The 22,833-nt window shown below is 42.7% G+C and overlaps 1 protein-coding gene across 1 annotated transcript in view; it reads right to left on the bottom strand.

Annotated features, from left to right (window-relative positions):
- Positions 1–22,833, bottom strand: part of DPP6 (dipeptidyl peptidase like 6) — a 404,285-nt gene that overhangs the window by 5,051 nt on the left and 376,401 nt on the right. The window contains exons 17-22 of the mRNA XM_058833198.1: positions 10,085–10,132; positions 6,906–7,004; positions 4,550–4,619; positions 2,612–2,806; positions 1,592–1,646; positions 622–727 (exon numbers count right to left, since the gene is read on the bottom strand). Coding sequence (XP_058689181.1) covers positions 622–727; positions 1,592–1,646; positions 2,612–2,806; positions 4,550–4,619; positions 6,906–7,004; positions 10,085–10,132 — 573 coding nt within the window. The remainder of the gene's footprint in view (positions 1–621; positions 728–1,591; positions 1,647–2,611; positions 2,807–4,549; positions 4,620–6,905; positions 7,005–10,084; positions 10,133–22,833) is intronic.

Below are 22,833 nucleotides of genomic sequence, written 5' to 3'. Positions count from 1 at the left end.
AAACCTTTTTTATTTTTTTTTATTTTTTAATGCAACTGAGATAGAAGAGCTCTATCACGTAGTGCACCTTTCTCCTGTCACACAGGGCCTTCTCCATCAGCAGCAAGTTGCCTTTGGTCTCAGGGATAACTGTACAGCTCCTGAAGTTTGGCTGAACATCACAGACTTCCCTGCCAGCCCCCTGATTTTCACTGGCACAAAATGCAAAGGGAACTGCTATCCCTGAGAGAAAGGAGGATCATGTGTAGGGTAGTGCTGTGGTCAGAGGCAGGATGGGCCAGGAACACTGGATCACAGCTTGCATGGATGGGTGCTTCAGGCAGGAGGGAAGCATGTTCAAGGCAGTGGGGGTGGTTGGTGATAAAGGCTGGAGGGGCTTAAAGACAATTCTCCTCTATTTAAAAGGAGTCATAAAGTGTTTTGGTTACTCTGACTACCATGGCTGGTCCCACCGGTGCCAGTTAAATTGCTTTAGTGGGGAAAAAGGGTCTATGGCTACTCCTAAAAAGACACAGAATATAAACCAAGCAGGATCTTGGGAAAGAAAGATGGCAAGTGGGAAAGGATAGAGAAGAAACATCATTTGTGGTCAGCAGGAGTGGGCTGAGGAATGGGATTTACCATACAGTCTGAAGTCTGTCACTGGGGAAAGAGCAGCTCCACAGGTGAACACCTGGTTGTCTTCACCAGCTGGAAGCATGTAGGTGCTCAGGTAACCACCATAATCCTGTAGCAGAAATGGGACAGGGTGTCAGTGCTCCAGCTGGGAGGCACTGCTACCTTTGGGTACAGAAACAGGGCAGCTGAGACCTTGCAGCAAATGCTGCAAAAATACAGAGCCTTTAACACCTTGCCCTGGAAAACCAGAGAACAAGGGACCTCTCCCTGGTCGTGTGTCTGGCACACTCCTGGAGGCAGGAGGGTTGTGTGCCCAAGAGCTGGCATTTTTCATCTCATTTTATGGCTACAGCTCTAACCAGATATGCTACCTCTCCAAAACACCCCAGATTTTCTCTACTCAAAATGAGCATCACAATTCAGCGTCTGCTGCCAGCCTGTTAACAATTCCCTGCAGAGATGCTGCTCTCCATGCAGCTCTCTTCGCCCACTCCAAGCCCCTGTCTCCCACAGTAAACAATTTTCTACTCGCAGTCCCACTCTCATCTCAAACTGTGTGTACTTTACTGTGGCTGTTTCCCAGCCAGGCACACATGACAAATCAGCCTCAGAAATCCACAGGGTTGTTGTACATGAGTTAAATTTACCCACGTTCCCACAGGCTTTAAGGAGACAAGGTGAAAATGAAATGAACGTTTGCAATGGGAAAAAAATAATGAACAATCTGATGATGTTTTCTGAGCAACAGTCACTTTTTGCACTTGGAAGTTAATTTAAAAGAAGTCATTGATGAATACATTGGTGGAATGAAAGCCTCCACCTTTAACATCACTGAGCAAGGTGCAGTCTATCCCAAAATGAAATAATAATAAAAAAGTCACCACTGACATATTCAATAAGTCAAAGTTTAACTCAGTTGTTTAGCCATATCAGCCAACTGGGACAGCACAGAGGAGCAATGGCAAAGCATTACCTTCCCAAAGACACCGACCCTCGTTTTATCAATGAAATGCTCCTGCAGCATTGTCCTAGAACATGAAAAAAGAGAAAGCAATGGGTTAAAAATATTTTTCCCTTCAAGGGCAAAAACTGTGATTTTAATCAGCTTTAAATTAAACTGGCCCCAGAAAAAAATCATGGAATGGTTTGAGTTGAAAGGGATTTTAAAGATCATCCAGTTCTAACTTCTCTGCCATGGGCAAGGACACCTTCCACTAGACCAGGTGGCTCCAAGCCCCATTCAACCTGTCTGTGGACACTTCCAGGAATGAGGCATCCACAGCTTCTCTGGGTAACCAGTGCCAGTTCTCACACCCTCACAGTTAAGACTTTCTTCCCAATATCCAACAGAAACCTCCCCTCTTTCAGTTTAAAGCCTTTTCCCCTTGATGCAGACCATCTAAATCAAGCTGGTCCAGCTGCTTTCACATGGATCTGTCTGATTTAATCTTGCAACCTCATGCGCTGGATTTGACCAAGCAATGGCAACAAATAACCTGCACTACCTCTGGAAGCCATAATAAGCTATTGCACAGCTATTGCAATACTCTGATAGTGGTTTTAACATGATTATGTGCAGAATAAATCTAACAATATGACAGGACTTGACATTTAGGGTTTTGCCCTGGTTATTCTGTTTAAAAATTTTTTAAAAGGATTTTTTCCAACTACCAGGCAAGCAAAAGATTAATGTAAGAATAGATATTCAAGCTTACTTGTTTGTAGCTGTACGACTGTACAGAGCTAAAAATAAATAGGCTTTGAACATGTGATACAGATAAGTGTGCTCTAATTTAGCTCTGTTTAAGGCTTGTTTTTCTCCCTCTGCTCTGGTTGACATGAGCTCCCTCTCACATGCAGTTGCAATTGTACAACCACATTGTCCCTCCCTCCCTCCCATCCCCTCGCTCTACACCATTAAAGCTACCAGGACTAATGAGTCTTGGGTTAATTATCACAATGAATTAATTTCTCCAGTAACAGCGCCATTCACCGGACAGCTTCCAGCTGATCCTTCTCCTCCAAAAGGCCCAGCCTCCTCTTGACCTCGTGCAGGAGCTTGGCGCCCTGGAAGCCGCTGCCGCGGCCGTCGAACTTGAGCACGATGGCGTTGTGGGAACTGACCATGACGCTCTCCCACGTCACCTCAAACCTCTCCGTGACGATCTGGCTGCCGGGTGTCCCATCTCTGGAACAGAAACGGGCATCAAGGCAAGGCAACAGCACCCAGAGCTGGGGGATTGTCGTGGGATAGGGCAGTCCTGCAGGGTCAGGCACCCATCGTGCAGGGTAAGGGAAGGCAGGTTTGTGGAAGGGGACAGCAGTCTCTGCAAGGATGGCATGCAGGAGGCTGATTGTGTGGGATGGGTTTTGAGGCTGGGTGGAAGCTGCAGGTTGGTTTCTGCCTCGCTCTGTGCACAGCAGGCTCTAAGCTGAGGTTTGAACCACACCAGCAAGCACATCTCTAACTGGTCAGGCTTCCTCCTGGGAATAACCAGGGCAGTGACACAGGTATCTGTCGAGTTTTCCCTTTTTTATGTCTGCTCTAATGTATATCTGTTTTCTATGTTCCCCAAAGGTCTTTTTTATTTTCTGCTGAAGTGGTTCTGTCATCACTGCTTCACACAAGTACAGACAGAAATGATTTCTAAAGTTATAAAAAACAGCTTAATAATGCCTAGTTGGCCCAAAATTGGTGAGAAGGGGAAAGGGGTGGGCAAGACCTCCTCTTCACCCTTCTGTTTAGGGTCTGATCCTGTACAGGGAAACTGTCTTGAGAAATACAGACCATATTTCAGCCAGGCAGCTCAGAAAAAACAATGGACAGTGATGATGATGACTTTATGCAATAATTTAGGGCTGGGATTATTTTAGAGCCACTGGCATTTTTATCCGCTTTTTGGTCATTTTTGGGGTTCTCAGAGACACCAGGCACTTCACTGCAGGACTCTAATGCACATGTGACTCCAGTTATTTGCATTCATCCAAGCAAGACCCCGGCCCACCCAGCTCCAGAGGCAGCCTAATCAAGTGCCCTGCACTTGATGAGAACCAATCTTCCTCGAGCACTTTGATAATGAAGCACATTTTCTCCGCGGTAATTTTGTGATGTAACGACACCCCCGCTGCAGTGGCTTTGTCCTTCATGGAGAGTTGTGCAGGGTGGCACAGGCCAGGCATTCATCCCTCCTGCATGAGGCTTTCCTCTCATGGGGTGTTCCCTGGCAGGCAGCAAGTGATGCACTGGGATGCAGCCAAGGCCAAACAGGTTCTTCCAAGGTCAGTGAATTCCCTCCTGCAACTTCTTTCCAAATTGCCAAAAAAACCCCAGTAATGTGTATTATTGTTACTAAATGTTGCATAAAGAAATACCCGTCTGCTCTGCCCGCCAGGAGGAAAACCTACCCATCTAATATAAATGCTAACTTGTGGAGGTATTCAAAGGTTTCCAGCTCTCTTTTTACTGTCACTTCAGTGAGCACCAGCACTTACAAGGGAATGATTTCTGCATGAGGACACCTAAAATTTAAGCTCTAGTAAGGCTGACTGAATTCCACTCTAAAATTACCTGTTAATCACAAAGTGGGTTCCCTAAGCACTGGGACAGAAAGTCAAAATATATCTTGTATTCCTCCTCCTCCTGTTTCTGCCCCACAAATGATTGAGTGTACATGAAACACCTTCACAAAATTCCCAATTTACTCTGCAGGATTTCAACTGGGTGCCCTCCTGGGAGCTGAAAACCTCGGCTCAAACATGGGAAAGAAGAGATGTGTGTCTGGCCTCTCCCAGCTGTCAAGTGAGACAGGGTGGGGACCAATGACTCTGGCATTCCTTGCACACAACACATCTTTAAAGTTTCTGATCATGGCCAAGGTTTCCAAGCTGCCCTGATAATGTGAACAGAAAGAAAGGACAAGTGAGAACTTACACAACTAAAAGCAAGGGGTAGTGCGCAGTGTCCGCAAAGGTTGCTGGCTTCAAGATCTGCATTGGCAATCCTAAGAAAAAAATAGAACAAATAATAACATGTCTTCGATATGGGAATGCAGACATGATTCCAATAGATTTTTCTGGTGTTTTAGCCACAGATGAGTAGGAGCAGAATGGCATTTCTTCAGAGGCTGTGGCAAATATTACCTTAGAAACACAGATGTTGCCAAAGAAAAGACCCATATTGTGATAGCTGAGGTGACAAGAAATGTAAATGGGGAGTACAGTGCAAGCTGCTCAGTCATGCATCACTCTTACAGCATTCAATTAACATCTGTCAATAGCTGTTATTTTCCTTTTTTGGCATCTGGGTGAGTGACGCAGACAGAAATCAATATTTCAGGGCAGCAGAGAAGGAGGAAAATTGGAAATGAAAATAGTAATTTAAAACCCAATTAAGTATGGTGGCAGGGGGAGGGAAACAGAATTATTTTGCTATAATGGTGTGAAGACAGAGGGAGAAACAACTACTTTAATCCTCACTTCCAAAGGGTTAAATTTTGTAAATGAGAGGCAAAGGTGCTGAAGCCCAAGCTGTTACAGTGGTACAGAACCAACGTAAAGGAGGGATGTGATCACTAAAGCTTCTTTTAACTGAATGTCATTTCTGTGGCTTTGTATCCATAGCCAAAACTGCCTCCATACAAACCCTCTCTGCATCAACGACAGCACGTTTATTTTTGAAATATTAACTACAGTCTAGATTAGCAAAGGCCCAGCAATTAAATCGGTATTAGGAGCATTTTCAGGAGATTAATACACAGATTAGCAGCATGGTTTAAGTGGTTTGCTTTGCAATCGTTACCTGACACTCTGCCTAATTAGTTATTCCATCTGAATGCTAATAGCTGCAAATTGGATCAATGGCCCAGGGACAGCCAAAAAAGCCACTGCTCGACTTTAAATATTACTATATGCAGTGTTCCCAAGGCTGCTCAGCCCAAAGCTTTGGAAATACAGGGATGGCAGAGTAGAATGGCCATGTGGCTGTGGCTAGTTTGTGTTTATTACACACAAGTATATTTTTGGTTAAATGAGCAGAATTGCAATGAGGCCTGCATTTAAAAAATTTAGTATCAAGCTGAGTTATCTCTGATCAGCTGCCAGTCTTACATGAGCTGGCTCATGGGAGGAAATATGGGCTCTTTACCCATCCTTTCCTGTCCATAAAACCTGGGAGTGCACGTCTGTTCCTGTTATTTTATGCACTGGTTTATGTTCCTTATACCCATGTGGCAAACAGAACATTTTAGGGCCATTGTTATCCTTTTCAAATGGCAACCCTCTCTCAGCCTTTGCTTCACATTTTATAACATCTGAAATTGCTGAAATCAGTGACCTGCCCCCCAGCACAGCTGGCTGCTTTCACTTTGCTGCCTATGGCCTGAGAAATACACTCCTTTCTGCCTTGGGAAACATTATGAGCCACATCTTGAACCCAGAGTCTTTGGGGTTTTTCCTAGAGTTGCCACCATACATGCAGGCTGGGATTTTGGGGAGCCTCCGTGCATACCTGAGTATGTGGGTTTTCCCCATATGGGGAAGGTGTCTGCTTACAGCCAGAGGAGATATTTTTTTAGGTTGTTTCAGGTACAACTACAGAGACAGGCTTACATTTTGGCTGTTTGCCACCAGGCTTTTCTTTCTCTCTTTGGAATATATATATGTGGGGAATGATTACACAAGTGGTAGAAATAACACACCAGCTGCAGGTGCAAACTTCTCCAAGTGTCTGCTTTCTTTACTCCAGATGAAATCTCCTTTGTCTTTTCTCATAAAGCCCCTTTTTTTAAAACCCTCCCAAATAATATGGCTTTTTCTGAAGGATGCTGAGTGACTCCAATAAGCAGAGTCATGTGAGAGTCATCTTCATTCACTGCAGCTCAGATTGTGCACTGAGAGGCAGCCACAGCTGTAGCCAGCAAGCACACACATTATCCCACTCCAAACCCATTTCAAATGACACACACACACACCCAGGGCAAACGCTTCCAACAAGGGGGCACCCCACCGTGTCATTTCCTAGAGTGGCTTTTTCTTCACAAAGAAAATTGTAAGAGGAAAAAAAAATCCAACCCTATCATTTTGCCTTTCTTCAGCTGAATTCTCATCAAATTCTGCCTCTGTAATAACCTCCTTATGTAGCACATTCCAGGAGGGTGCTTTGCAAACTGTGTGAGTTTATTGAGAGTCAAAGTCATTTTTCCTCCTGCCAGTCTACCCAGGATGGCTGTATCATTTCACAGCTATAGCAGTGAAAGAGAAAAATAAGTGAGAAGAAAGGTGCTACTTACTGTAATCATCTATCTTGATTTCCATGTATTCTACCTTAGGCATTTGCCTGTCATTTACAGCCAGCTGCACATTTTCATTTACCTCCAGCTCAAAAATTTCTGAAAGAAGGACAAGATCACAAAAACTTTTGGCACGGTTTGTGAAAATGCATTTTAACATTTTATAGTCACTTTGATATATATAAAACAAGTTTCCTTACAAACAGATTTCCTTCTAGTCCTCACAGATGTCTAATTCAGTTAAATCTTTGAAACCCCTTCCAAGATCTGCATTGGCAAAAAGCTATATTCCTGAAAGGAGTGACATTCAGTAGATTTGCAGGAGGTGGGAAGGTGACATTACCATGGGTCCCAGTCAGACATCCACCCACCATGCAAAGGCAGATCTCAGATGAAGAGGTCCTCAAGTCTGTGTCCAAGTTATACATAATAAATAGCAAGGGGAGGAGACTATGGAGGGCTTCAGCCAAAGTGGTTCTGCTGTGCAAGAAAAAATCCATGGCAAGGAAAGCCATGGGGAGAGGAGAGTGAACAAAGCTCATGCAAACCTGCAACATCAGGTTTCGGATCAATCTTGACTTTTGGAGTGTTTCAAAAATTTTTCATTTTGCTTATGTGTCTTAGCCAAGGACTCTCTGGGTCAGAAATAGAGAATTCCTTCCTCCTTCCTGGGATTTAACCTTTATCCCCTCATCCTGGCCACGTGCTTTACCTGCTGAGCCTCTTCTAGAAAAAGCAGGCACCTCCAGCACCAGAAAGAATAAGTCCTTCCCAGCTGGGAGGGAAAGGGCCCTTCTTTAGGAGACACTTCAGGCTGTGTGTCTTACATGGTGGGAAATGTCTCGGTGCATGGGCAAAGATCCTGAGCCCCATGGAGGGGGTGTTCAAGGGCTGGGGTGAGTGGATCCTGAGCTAGGGAGTCTGTTGCAGTGCTCATTCCCCTGGATCAGTCTGGGTGTGACCCAGGGGGATCCAGGGCATTATCTCTGCCACTGAGCGCAAGGAGGGTGTGAGATTTCACACCACAGTGGGTTTGTCACTGACTGTAACCCCATTTGAGACACACTGATAAATAGATATGTAACCCCAGCTCCTCAAATAACACTTCTGGTAGCTGATTATCCTGCTCTCACTGCCCATCTCTGCTGGGCAGGCAGACAAAAACTTGCCCTTCCAGTTAATACATTTCAGAGATCTTTCATCAGTAGTATATTGGTTCAGTGACTATTCACCCTGCTTCTGCAACGCCTGGCTCTTTATCAAAGCCACAACCCCCACAAAAGTGGCAAAGCAACAGCCTATTAAGTTTAGTTAAATATTAAGATTCTCATTTAATTATGGCACACACAAGTAGCTTTATCAGCAGAAAGGGTCTTGCCACGTAGGGGAATTTAGTCAAGCCGTTTTATTTGTTCATATAATTGCATTCACAGAAAGCCAGGAAGACTGTGAAGGAAATAAAAAAGATTGGCATATCTCCTAAAGGACTTTCCTTTTTGCTTTAGGACCACAGGGAGCTCGAGTCTGTGGGGTACAAATGGTCATTGCTTAATTAAATGTAAGCATTCTCTAATATTCAGTGCAACTCGCTATTATCAGATTATTGCAGAATACAGAGGCAAACTCCCTTTTATAGAGTAATGGGCTCATATTAAATAAGTAAATTCAGTCACATGCAACTGTCAGTTGCCCTTTATTCAAAAGCAAAAGAATGAGGGGGGAAAAAGAAAAGAACCAAGGGAAATAGTAATTGTATGCAGAAGATCATGAATTTCAGTAGAGGATATGTTCTGCACATCAATGGGTAGATTGAGCTCTCTGTGTAGTAGATGCTACCCACATGCATCTGTCAAAGCAAAACTAGTCCTGGTGTGTTTTGTGTTAGTTTTTAAAACCCTTCATTTACTGTTTCTGTTTTATATTGTCTCTCTTTTTATTGACCTCTATGTATTTTGTAGAACTGTACAGGAGGGTATAACACCACCCATGAGAGCACTATCCCATGCTGGTATGGCCAATCAGACACCTCCATGTCTGGGTAAAATTAATGTGTTTTATTTAAAGTGGAGGAGAAAGAAAGTGACTTTGGAGCTGCAGGTCAGGGTGAAGAAACTCTCCTGGCTGAGGGCACTGCCAACCTCAGGCCCTGCTGGAAAGAGGAAGGAGCTGACACTCCCTTGTGCAAAGAGCTTTTCCTGTGACACTCCCTGCCTTCAGTGGGAAATGAAGCATTTCACAGTAAATCTTTAGTATGAGTGCCAAATTTCTTGGTTTGTTCACTCTCTTTTTTCTTTTCTTTTGAGACAAGAACAGTGAGTTTCTGTAAATCCAGAGAAGTAAAACTGACACTTAACAAACTGGTACTGACTGTGTATAAAGCAGATAGAAATAGAATAAAGGTGTTGCTTAATACTTGGGTCACATCAGCACCTGAAGTCCCTAACTGCAGTTAAGGCTGGGCTAAATTCTTTGTTAAAATGAAAGATGATGTTTTCCCATCAAAATGACGGGAGCAGATAAATTTTGATTTCGCATGGGACTCAGCGCCACACTGTCAGAGTGAAACCCCAGAAACTCCATGGCTTTTTGGACTCTACATTGCCAGTTTGGTAATGGCTATAGAGTGCCAAATATTTTGAGGGAAGAAACCTGGTTTTGGAGTAATTCCAGCTTTGCACTGATGTATATGCAAATCATTAACATGACAAAGCTTTAGCACACAATAAATGCTACAGTCTCCATGGACAGATCAGGGAAACAGGCAGAGGCACGACTTGTGGGGCTCACTCTGCATTATCTCTGATAATTCATACCAGAATGATTTTATTAAAACCACAGATTAGGCTGAATAGTCCTTATATTTATCTTACTATCTTATTTCTTTTATATGGGATGCAAAACAAAATCAGTGGAAGATTAACAAAAAGGGAGAGATTTTAACTATGCATTTTTTTTGAGAAAGAGGATAACAAACATGCCCCAACCAGTGTGTTTTCACCCCAAAAAAGCAGCTGTTGTGATGGCAGTACAGCAGCTCTGCAAGTCCCTTTGCCTTGTAGAAATCTTGCATTTAGGCAGAGTCTGGAGTCCCCAGGAGTGTAAGTTTAGCAAAGAGACATCTCACTGTCCTGCCTGGCTGCTTTTCTCTGAAGAGCTGCAAAGCTCAAGCTCGTTCTTACTCTGTGCATCCGTTGTGTTGTGAACAGTCACCATCGGGACACGGGGACCTTGAAAAGGAGAAGAAAGGAACTTGGTTAGATTTCTGTCAGAGCACACATAGACACACATGAACCTGGTTTTGAATTCCATGGAGCTGAAGGCTCTTGAGACTTGCTTTTCATGCAAGAATAATCTAAAAAGCAAATCACCCTGGTGTTAGAAAGAGTTTATGACTAAATGACGGTACTGTAGGCTCAAAGACATGTGAGGTTTCAAAGCTCTCTCCCAACAGACCACTAAATGCATCTTTCCCTAATTTGTAAACATTATAATTAGCACAAACACAATTAAATCACTTGCCTTTAAAATTATTCTAATGGCACCCAAACATCACAGCACAAAGCATTTACATTTTGTATGCTATGGATAAATATTGCTGTTTTGCATATTATTTTTTTTAATGAATTAAACACCAGCTTGGCTCTCACGCTAAAAAAGGCCACATATTCTGTCTTAAAATGCAACATTTGGGTATTGAAATCAGTGCTGCACAAAGAGGATTATCATTACTATGCAGTACACATGAGTGAACCACACAATCCACTGCCACAGGATGCTGCAGCACTCAGGATGCCACGATTTTTACCACAGGATGCTGTAGGGTGCTTTAGCACAGTGATCTGGGTTCATCTTCTACTTCACAAAGCCATCAAGTGGCTGACAGAAAAATGGGATGGTACATGAGATCAAGTTCATATTTTGGTTGTCAACCTCCTTCCCCCTGTTTTATAGTTGTTATCTGGTGATTGCCAGGACACTGGGCCAAGGTGGGCTGACCAGGACAGCCACTCACACGTTGCTCCAATACCTGTTTGTAGATTTTTCCTTGAGCCTGACAGTATTGCTCAGGAAGGTGGAAGTAGCCCTGCAGTGATGAAATGGTGAATTTTTCACTTCAGAGGCAGTGGTTATCTCACTTCCCTTTCCCCATAATGTAGTGTGGTACAACAGCAGTGAGTGTGAGCAGCTGGGGAAATCTGTGTGCCCAGCAAAGACCCCAAGAGCAGGGCCAGGAGGGTCCCACGCTGTGTGTGTGGGAAGATGCCAGAACCAGAAACCTATGGAATCATCTAGGCTGGAAAACACCTCTAAGATAATCAAGTCCAACCATTAATCCAGCACTGCCAAGCCCTCCATAAACCATGTCCCTCAGTGCCACATCTACTTGGCTTTCAAATACCTCCAGGGGTGGTGGCTCCATCACTTCCCTGGACAGCCTGTTCCAGCGCTTGAGAAACCTCTTGTAGAAGAAATTTTTCTGAATATCCAATCTAAACCTCCCCTGGTGAAACTTGAGGCCATTTCCTCTTGCTGTATCCCCTATTCCTTGGGAGGAGAAATCAACCCCACCGGGCTGCACCCTCCTTTCAGGAGGTTGTAGAAAGTGATAAGATCTCCCCGAGTTTCTTTTCAAGGCTAAACACCCCCAGCTCCCCCAGATGCTCCTCACAGGATTTGTGCTCCAGACCCTTCCCCAGTTCTGTTGCCCTTCCCCAGACAGGTTCCAGCACCTCAGTGTCTTTCTTGTTGTGAGGGACCCAAAACTGAACACTGAATGTCAAAACACCCAATGTTCATAAAGCTTCAAAAGTAAGACAGCTTTAAGAGACTGATATATTCACTGAGATTTCAGCCCTTTTAGGTTGCCTTCTCAAGCCCTTCAACCTACAAGAAAATCTTGTGCAACTGCAATTTGTGTCTGGCTGGCTGAGAAATTCCCCTGAAATGCTGTAACTGGGAGTGTGCACACAAATGGCAACAAAAGCAGGTTCCTGTGAGCCAATCATACTGGTTTAGTACATGAAATGAGCTCTTGAGAGCAAGAAAAACTTTAAGGTGCTGTAATTGTGACAGTGGTTTTCCTGTGCTGCCAAGAACCCACATCCCATTGCAGGCTGTCAAGAGTGTTTCATCCAGACCTTGCCTATACAGAGAGAGAAAAGGCAGAAAAAGATTTTATTTTCAATTAAGCTGACTAATATGGTAGCCTGATTTTATTTCCTTGTAATTGAGAATCTCCTCTCCTGACAATCCAATTCTTTTGTTAGCACCATTTTTTAGAATGCAGGAAGGTGGATTATAATGCACTAAGGAAAACAGGTTTACTCACCAGGATTTAGCTGAATTTACCCTTCTTCTACTGATATACATTGATATGCTGACCATATTTGTTTATAAATCTGCCCTGCTTTTCTCCTGCAGTCCCTGAAGCCAAACTGCTGGAAAAGCAGCAAACCTAATAAACAGGGGCATGATAAAATCATCACTGAAAATAAAAGGAATCCTCCCAAATGGCTTCAGTTGGAGCTAGAGCAGTACTTTAATTAACACCGAAATACCAACAAAAAGAAAGGGATAAAGAGAGAAATACAATGCATATAATCCTTTTATTTTCTAATTTATTTTTCTTTTTTTTTCTGTTGGCATTGTAAAAGCTGTGAAAAACTAATAAATAAAGAGAAATTTTAGTGTGTAGTTTAGAAAATTACATGTATTATATATTGTGTTAGTCTCTTACTACTAACTACTGCTACTGCTACTGTGTCATCTCCCCAGATCAATGCTTTCAAGCAAAGTCCTTTATAAAGATATTCAGTTTGAGGTAATATGAAATAAAAAAAAAAAAAAAAAAATAGGAAAAAAAATAGGTATCCTTGAAAAAGTAAATTTTTGACTTGCCTAATTTTTATTTTTAAGAAACAAGGAAAAATAGTAAAGACAGAAAACTACAGAGTAGAATCATCTCTGTGAGAAGGATTGCTCTTAATATTAAATATTCTCAATGATAACACTCCAGTTAAAGAATGCATTTCACTTGCAAGCAGGCTGAAAGTCATCAAGAAGAAAAAGTCACTTTTTTAGGAATGACATAAATTGCTTATTTCAATGCCAGTTTTTAAAGTAAAACAGCCCAGTTACATGCTAGACTATGTCTTTCAGTGCACACACATCAGAAGTCTTTCAACACTCACAAGCTGAGTGCCTAATGCCTGACAGGGACAGAAAGAATTCCTTGAAAGGAGAATTGTATATTCATTAACTGCCTCCCCAGCTTTATTTTTAAACCTGTGTTGGTGTGACAGTCCCATTACACATGCCATCTGCTAAATGCCATCCACTGTCATGTGCAGATCTGAGAGGGAAACCTAATTTGTTCAATGAGCTGCTGGGAGCTGACAGAAGCAGGGTGAGGACATCCCTGCTCCGTGTTTCCTTCCTCCAGAGCTCATCCAAACGGGCTTTGATGGGGGCTCTGCTGCTTCTGTTCTTTAATCTGCACTGATGCTTGCCCTGTGCCTACCTGCCCTTCTAAGAAACCTTGTGAGTGCTCTGCCTCTTGCTCACAGAGGTCCTGAGAGCACGGGAGTGTTGGGATCCTTGAAGGATAAAACTCAAAGTGCTCCACTTTAAGAAAGTAAAGCAGATAACGGAGCTGCTTTGCACCGATGTGCAAAGGGAAGGGAGACCCAGCTCATACCTTATAACCTCACACCTGTTCCCAGAATCATGGGCAGGGTGCATGAGATGGTGAAGAGGATTCTGTTGGATTTCTTGCCCCAGAGGGGTCGGTACAAGCAGGGCTGTGACACTCTCCAAGGTGTGGGACCAGGCACTGATGTTCCCTGCCACCTCCACCAAAGTTTTCAGAGGTGGAATGATACAGGCCCCCGTTATCCCTCTCTGCACCCCTGTCAGGAGTGGGATGGGCTGTGCCTGAATGCCATTGCAGACTCTACTCCCCACTCCTGCCCCCAGCATTGCACCAGCCAGCTCCAGAATCCTGACAGAAGTTTGAATGTTGTTTCCTTTATTTATAGCTTAAGAGAAAGGAGAAAAACTATTGACAGAACTTCTTTGTATAGACACACTCTGTACATCACAGAGGGCTGCATGGTTAATAATGCTGCACAAGACTCTAGTTACATGAATTAGATTTTCAATTAATACATCTGAAAGTCTGGGTTTATCATAAGGCCTTTGACTTTAAAACCATTACTGCAATTATCCATGCAAAAAGTAAATTGAGCTATATTACTATAATGACAATGGGCAAATTTATCATCTGGGAAGTGCTACCCATCATGATCTGAAAGGGCACAAAAACTCAGTGCCACAATAATTTGATAAGAAAAACCACTGGCCATGGTTTTTCATCAATTTTTAAGAAGCTTTTATTCTGATTTCCAAGTGGGTTTTGCTTAAACATGAACTGAAAGAAGCAAATATAGATATTTAGGTGATAAGGTAAAGATTTCTAAAATAAAAATGGAAAATCATTTTAAAACCTCGAAGAAAATATTTTCCAGACATCTGTTTTGTAATACTTTTTATATTCCAGAGTATTCCTGATGTCTTCGTGATCTAAACTGCATAGGGAATTATATCAGTTAATACACCTTTAAAATGAAAGTAATGATTATAGAAAGAATATGAAGTAAAATTGAAGAAAAGCTAATCCAAATTATAGAAGAGTTAAAAAAGTATAAAAAGAGGAATTGTCTCATTCTTCTCATCTATATTCTCAAAGGCTTCAATGTTGCAGATAATTTCAGACCAGAAGCTAAATTCACAATGTGTAAACAATGAAAATTCAAATACTATCTGCCAGTGCCACCAGCATATCTCTTAAGCACTGATGAATGATTTAAAAGAGCAGCTGCAAGCGATGGGAGCTGAAAGGGTCTGGCTCTGCACAAGTGAGATAATTGGCAACAGCCATCTCTGTGTACAGATTCCAGATCTCTTTATTTGCTAACCCATGAATTATTTATATGTGCTGCATAAAGTTCATATGTTGGGGTGATATTATCAGCCTAATAAATAAAGACATGGGGAGTTCCGTGGAGCACTGCTCACAATTAAAATGTTTCCCCATTTGCAGTATTTTCCAGCCGACGCTATGGACAGATGTTCGTGTTGTTTGCTTTGGCAACCTTGTTGACATAAACATCAAACAGATTTATGCTGCTATTCACCCTCCCCAAGGCATTTAATTTTTTAATCAAATCTTTACTTCCTCAAATGTAACTTGTCTTGTAAAATAATCGATCCTGGCTTGTTCTCGGGCAACCACTCTGATGGTGCTGCTTGTCTCTGCCCTGTGTGATACTGGTAATAAATTTCATGCTTACTTTATGTGGAGCAGAAATAAATCTGCTTGCTCTGAGGCGGCAAGTTAGCAGTGACTAGAGGGAAAATGAACAAGAGATTTGGTCTTAATTTCACTACACAGAACAGGCCTGATGGGTTCTTCAAAAGGTTGCTGGAATGAATAAGCGTGGTCAGGCCCTCAGTCCATTCCATGGGATTTTGAGAGGTGCCTGCAAACAGCAGTGTGGGAAGCTGGGCTGGCACTGACCGGCTCATCCCTCTGTCTGCCCCACAGCCACTGAAGGACACGAGACCTTTGGGTCTGAGCAGATCCTCCCTTGCTGCTTCAGGAAATTGTGTGCTAGAAAAGTATTGACAAACACCCTCTAAATATAATGGAGCTTGCTGATGTAATTCCTTCTGGTGTCTTGCTCCTCTGGTAGGAGCAGCCTTCTAACTTGAAGCTGTACCAGCTGTCACTCCAATTTACGCCTTTTTGGGGTTGTTCCAAAAATCTGTTTTCTACTAAGCATGAGTATTTCCATTTTAGTCAGAGTAGTCATGTCTCCCCAAAAGCTCTCATGCAGTCAGATAAATCAGATTATTTTAACTCCTTTTTGTAGGACAAAGTTTCTTTTCATCTTGTTCTTTGATGCAAGAGTGTTTTACGTTCAGTTCCTCCTTCCTGAAGAGAAACAGCCAGAACTCTACCCCTGCTGTTGAGGATGTCCTGATTAGCTTTTATAGTGAAACTGCTACTTGCCCATTCTGTGCAAAATTCCTTGCCTGATCCATCCTAAGAGAGCATTCACCTTTTCCATGACCCCACAGTAGGTAGGCAGTTTGCAGACATCCAGTGGTCAGAGCTGTGTGCCCAGGCACCCTTCTGCTCTGCTGAGGCATTTGTAAATTTTGAGCTTCAAACATACAAGACAAATTCTTGCCCTGAGTCACCATGTGCCTAATTTTGCTCTTTGTACTATTAATTTCTCCCAGTCCAGCCCTGCAAGACATCCAGCTTCTCTAGTATTTATCTCCGCCTTCTGATGATGCTTATCAGCTTTGTGTCTTAACAAATTCCACCAGCTTCACCCAGCTTTGGGTTCCCAGGCTGCCAGGGAACAATCTGGGTAAGGTCATTCCCCACACCAGCTCCTAATGAACCCTGCTGCTGATCTCCAATTAGCCTCTTATTCCTCTTCATCATAATCAACTTCCTGTTCGTTTTGCTGGTACTTAACCTTCGCTCACAATTCTTTCACTAATCTCCCTCTTCAGCTTCTTAATTAATATCAGCCAATGAGGTGTCACACTGAGTGGGTTGAACATTTCTTCCCTTTCATGAGGCTTTGGCTAAGGTTTTTAAAAGCATAATGCAATAATACATGTGTGTGGATCCAAAGAAGAACTTGGAAAATGTACCAACTCCAGGGCACGGAGCAGGTAAATAACCACTGTAGCAATAAAATCCGCTGTGAAAAGGAGGTAGAATAGGAGAATTTGCTTGCAGAGTTTATGAACCTGATAGTGCACCCCTGGAGTTGGAAGTACCAGAGGTAGGAGGGAAAAACTCCAGTTCACAAGGGGCTAACTGACTTCCCAAAAGCCATGGGTGTTTTGTTCTTGAATGCTGGTCCAATCTATGGAATCTGAGCATGCACAACTCCCTCTTTTTTCTAGGGTCTGTTCTATTTGAATACCTTGAGTTAACCTCTTTCAATTCAGTTTTAATCCAGGCTTTCTGCAAACTCTGGAAAGAGATGAATCCAAAAGTTAACATTAGTCCCTATTTTTAAAGTATAAGTTTCTTATTGGATTAGTATATGCTGGTCCCTTCCAATCCAAACCATTCCATGATTCTATGATATTCAAGGAAAAAGGAAAATTCCTTAGAACTGCAGCATGAAAGAAAATACTCTCAGTGCTATTTACACCTCATTAACAGACTGAAAAAAATGCCCATTCCATATTTCCTGTTTATTTCATTAAAATCCTAGTATAAATTTATTTTGATGATCTTAATTAATTATTTTCCATAAGTAAAATTCTCTTGCATCAAAACAATGATTTCCTAGCTAATTAAGCAATAACTGGTGCTGGATGTTAACTTAAACAATACCACCACCAACCCATAAATACCATTGCTTCACACTGTCTGGTTATTAAGCTGTTTTCTTATGAGTTCTCAGGTTTTAATATACCTTTAATGTACTGACTGCATTAATAAAGGGCTTAACAAGTACCATGCAAACAGAAAACAAAAGCCAGCAATAAACCTTACAGCTGGTCCAGCTGGCAAACAAGGTGAAAGAAGCAGTTTTCCTCAGAGGAAGCTTTAAATCTTGCGGGATGGTAACATCTGTACTACCCACTGCAGAATAATGAGTTCATCCAAGGTTGCTCATATAGCTGGAAATAATGCACATGCACCCTGGTCTCGACATGCAGGAGGCTTCTGCCTGATTTGTGAAGCTTCATTATTTGAAGCATCAGAGGAAGCCTGTTGTCATGGTCATTTATATCCTGCGAGTGGAGCTCAGATAAAATTTTATATGTAAGGAATGACCAAGCGACAAGAACCTTGGCTGGAAGCAGATGATAGATCACCTTCCTCCGGGCAGTTCCAGGCAGCTCTTATTTACAAGCAAGAATCAAAATGAAATCAGGATCAGAACATGTAAAAGCAAAGAACACAGTGCTTTGCAGAATGGGGCCATTTCAAAGGGGAGAGGAGTCTCACTTTAATTCCCCAATATTTTTTCAGGCACTGAAAATTACAGATATTTTCTATTAATTTTATTGTTAAATATTCATGCATATTAGTATTTTTATATTTTTTCACCTGTTTTTATGTCACTGAGTATTTATGGGGAGTTTATAACACATTAAAGATGTATAAGAGTAGAGTGAAATAATTTATAATATAAATGAGAGATCTGCTTAAAGGAAGAAAAAATGTTCTGGAGTATCCACAAAAGTCACCATTTTAATTAATCTCAGACTATAGAAATAACTAAAGCCATCATTTTAATTAATCTCAACCTGTAGTCACAACTGTGCTCTTAACAGGAGATAGAAAAGAAGTTCTCACCCAACTTCTAAGCCAAGAATACCATCCTCTGTTTTCCTGCAGAAAAAGCTCTGGTGGTACCTTCTGTTTGTGCAGAAGGGGGTTTTCATGCCAGCCTGCTGTTTTGCAGTTGTACAGCACATGAGGGAGCGAGAATGAACATCCCCCACCCTGCCTTCACCCACGGGATTTGTGACCCATGAACTGCGCACAAAGGACTCGACTAGCGAGAGCCAACCTCGGCTGTTAAGTAAGAAAAGGAGTCAAGTGAATGCAAATGTGAATTATATAGTAATTATAATATAAATAGGGCCCAGAGATTAGGTCTGTGCATGCTTTCAAACAGCAGAAACTAATTTAGGCTTCGTAAGCCTCAGGAAAAGTTCCAAAAGGTCACGGTTTGCCTGGAAGCGCTAATTACAGCTTCCCGCTACCGCGTACACAAGAAGCCGAGGTTGTGGTAATCATCCTTGTGTGGGAAACCATTCTGGTCACAACAGATAACACTCACCCAGTGCCCTGAGATGTGAGCAAGCCCCGGGAATGCCTCCCAGGCCCCAGCACGCTGCCGTGCCCCTTTAGCATCCCGCTGGGTGGGAACCTGCAGGCACATGGCTGGGGCTGGCTCCTGCAGGCCCTGAGCACATTGCAGGACATTCAGCTGTGCTGGAACATTCTCTCTGTGTTTCTGATGCATCCTGGGTTCTGTTGGACAGGTATTTTGGGTATTTTGGCCAGGATACCTGGCCTGTGTGGCTGCACAAGGATAGAACCTCTTGGGGATTGCCCACCCTGCTCTATCTAGACAGATCCCACCGTGTTCAGACCCCAAGAGCACACAACTGACAAATATTGGCTTTCTGCCCCTTGCTGCAGAACCCAGCCAAGGACAGCTCAGATGGTTCAGAGAACCCAACCCCCCAAGACCTGCACATCAAGAACCAAGTAGCAAAAATTTATATAGAAGTATATTATAGCACTTGGTGGGATTGAAAAGAAAAATTACATCTGGGTGAACTACTGAAAACCATATTTTATTTTTGAATTATAATGAATATGATACCATTCTACTCTGGAGTGCAGCAGCAATAGGCCAGAGTCATTAGGTGGCCCATAAGAAACTTCCAAATGATGCTTGGGGTGGTCCTGTTCAGGGACAGGGGTTGACTTTGATGATCCTTGTGGGTCCCTTCCTGAGCTGGATTCTGTGTTTATATGATGATGAAATCCCCACTGAGGTTCCCTAAGACTTTGAATTTAGAATTGTCCATTCCCACCCTCACCTCAGCCACTTGGTCCCATGCCAGCATATCCCACTGCCTTGCAAGATCAGAAATTTTTAAAAAATTATCCAGTAAAGCAGAAGAACAGCTTCTAGAACTTCTGATTCCATCAGAGAGAGAGAAAAAAATCTATTTAATTTTCATTCAGCTCAGTTCCTGGGCCCAGCTCAGAGCGAGCCTGTTTGTGGCACAGGCAGCAGATTGGTGAAAAAGGCCCCGAGGTGGACAGAGGATGGATCTGCACTGACTTTGTCTTCCAGTCCTTGTGGACAGGCAGTGCTGTGCTCCTCTGAGATGTACTGAGGAAAAATACAATAAGGAGCTTAACAGGGGGTTGCATTTCACAGAAAGATGAGGTGGGGCCCAAGGGGGCACAACCTGTAGGGACAGCAGAAACAACCTTCCCCTGAGTTTTCTCCTCCCAGCCACCACCTGGCAGTTATTGATTATGGTGCCAGCAGTAAAGAAAGTATTTAAAGGGGGCTCTCAGCCTTGCCTGAAGTCTTCAGAGCTACTGGTGTGCCTGCATGGAGCTGTAGCTTCCAGCTGGTGCATTTCCCAGTAATAAAATCCAGGTATCAGCATTTCACATTTGCTTAAACTGAGGTGTGCCTACTGCACTTTTATACCCATAGGCTCTTGACTTGGTTAATAAAACCCGTTTTCAGTGCTAATAGTTATTTCAGCATCCAATTAAGTCTCTTTAGATCTCAACTGCTTAATTTATCATGGTATTTGTCAAAGGTCACTTGCCAAGCTCTGGCCCTCTTAGCAGGACCAGCTGCACTTAGAAAGCATTTACTTGAATTCCAGTAGGAAGTGAGCCTTTCTAAGATGCTTTTCCTTTACCATGATGGGCAATTTTATGACATTTTTAGTTGACACTAAATCCATATGCTTCAGAAATCTTGCCAGGCAGCAGGCTTTCTACCTAACTGAATTTAAGCAGGGATTATTTGAAGGTAATTCCTCCCTGTGCATCTAATATTGTTTTCAGGCCCTGAAATGAGATATTTGTTCCCACCACCACAAGCTTTCCCTGGTTATCTGCCAGAGATGCTCAGAGTCACCATAGAGTAGTTACGTGGGGAGGTTAAATAGGACCTTCAGCCTCTTCATCCCTCAAAAGCAAGAAAAAGAGTTTCTATTATTTTAATTTGGACATTATGGACAGAAAACTCTCCTAATGAAATATTACCCCAGTAGCATTGGAGAAGCAAATTGCTTCTCTGTTCAAATCCTTCTAAGCTGAGTAGTTCCATATCACCCACAAGAAGCAACTAGCACACACATACATGTCTGAGGATGTTCCAAGTGAAAAAAGAGGGAAGATATTTCCCCTTGGAGCTGCATTGGATCTCCCAGATCCTGATACACTCACAGTGCTGTGAAAACACATAATGACGTACTTTAAGCCAAAATGGGTTGTTACATTTTTCATAACTGCTTTAGTGCTGCTACAACTCAAAGCCCACTCCCTGGTTCAGGAGATCCCTGCATGTCTCTAAAGTCACTCAGTGATGCTCTGGGGGCATGGGAGGCTGGGCTGGCTGGAGCCCCATCCTGCGACACACAGAGCTCTCCTCTGCTGCTGTGGGTGCCTCCAGCTGTGGCTGGAGGGAGTTAGGAGCATCCAGCACCTGGGAGGACTGGCCCTGCACTTATTAAGTCCGTGGTGTAATTACAGGCTCGTTATTGGATTGCTGTTGAGACGAGGCACCAGCGGAGCTGCAAACGTCTGCAGCCATGCCTTGTTAACTCCTCACTCCAGCACCATTTCATCACTTTACATGCTGGCTCTGCCACAGGAGTGCTCTCCTGCATACTAAGGGCTGGGTTCCTGTGCTAGGAAGGTTTCTCTGCAGTGAATAGACTGAAGATTCACTGAAGCTTTCAAAACTATTCTGGAAATTTATCCGTCTAGGAGCCTCTATGCCCCTTATTGTCACTGCACAGCTGAGCATTGCAGTCAGTAATGGACTTTATTTTCACAACACCTCTAGGAAGCTGGAATTACAAGATCTGCTTCAGTTCTCTAAAGGAGCTCATGACAGCAGAAAAAACCAAAATCCATATGTCCTAACCAGCATTTGGGCAGCTGGTTTTAGGACTTCTCAGGGCACTGTTACCAAATGTGTCTTTGAATTCTTCATGTTTGGATGTGGGCCAACAAATTAAAGCAACTGTTGTAAAAAACACCTGTTTGTAAGTATTTGTATCAATGTTATCCACATCTAACTCAAGATTTAGAGAATCCAACAGTACTGTACAAAAACCGTGATTACTTTGTAACGGAAAGGGGAACAAAGAAAGCAATGCACCTGCTTTTTGCAGATATATTTGCCTAAATATGGAGCTGTTTTACAGTTCATAAATAGCCCAATATATTCAGAGAAGACCTGTGTATTTCCATTATGGCTTGCACTGATGTTTACCTGAGCATAACAACTGCTAATTACAATCTGCTTCCAGGAATGTTATTGATGAGACTGTGACATGCACCATTTCTACGTGATAGTTAAGGCAATACATGGGCAGTGTAGAGAGGTTTAAAACACTGCTTTATAAACTTGTGCTTTGTGAATCACTGATTTACATCTGCTTGTCCATGGTTAGTAAAAATATCCTCATCTCTGGGTTTTCCATTGCTTTCCTGGGATGGTAGGTCTGGCCCAAATGGCACAGGTTAAAAGGTCTGATTAAATGAAGGAACTGAGGAAGATGTAGAAAGAGGTTCATTATTCTCCTGCCTGAAGGCATGAACCAGCCTCTTATTGCAGGAGCTGGGCAGACACATCCCTGATGGGTACATTATTGCAAAAATCCTGAAGAGGGTTAATTATCCACCATCCACTATGAGACAGGCTGCAGAAGGAGTCATATTTCTGGTCTGTTCCAGGTGTCACTGCTGCTTTTCCTTGGAGCACTGTCTTGCAATATGAGGAAGGAAATGGGGGTCACGATACTTGACTCCAGATGTGTCCATAGGCAAGCCACTAATTCTCGCTGTACCTCTGCTCCCACTTGGTAAGACCATGAAAATGATCATCTGGAGAAAGGTTGCAAAAGGATTTTCATACCTCTCAATACTTCAAATTAAAAACTTAGGGCAGTATTTATTTTCCCAGCAATAAAATTTCTACTCCTTCTTCCTGTGTCCTGATAAATATCAGTCAAGGATTTTCCTGAGATATTAAATAATATTAAGCTCTTTCTGTTGAAGGAGACATAAATGTAAAAATTGCTGCCAAAAATATCTCTGTGA

Source organism: Poecile atricapillus, chromosome 2, assembly GCF_030490865.1.
Source record: "Poecile atricapillus isolate bPoeAtr1 chromosome 2, bPoeAtr1.hap1, whole genome shotgun sequence".
Classification (NCBI taxonomy): domain Eukaryota; kingdom Metazoa; phylum Chordata; class Aves; order Passeriformes; family Paridae; genus Poecile; species Poecile atricapillus.
This window is presented reverse-complemented; position numbering and strand designations above follow the sequence as displayed.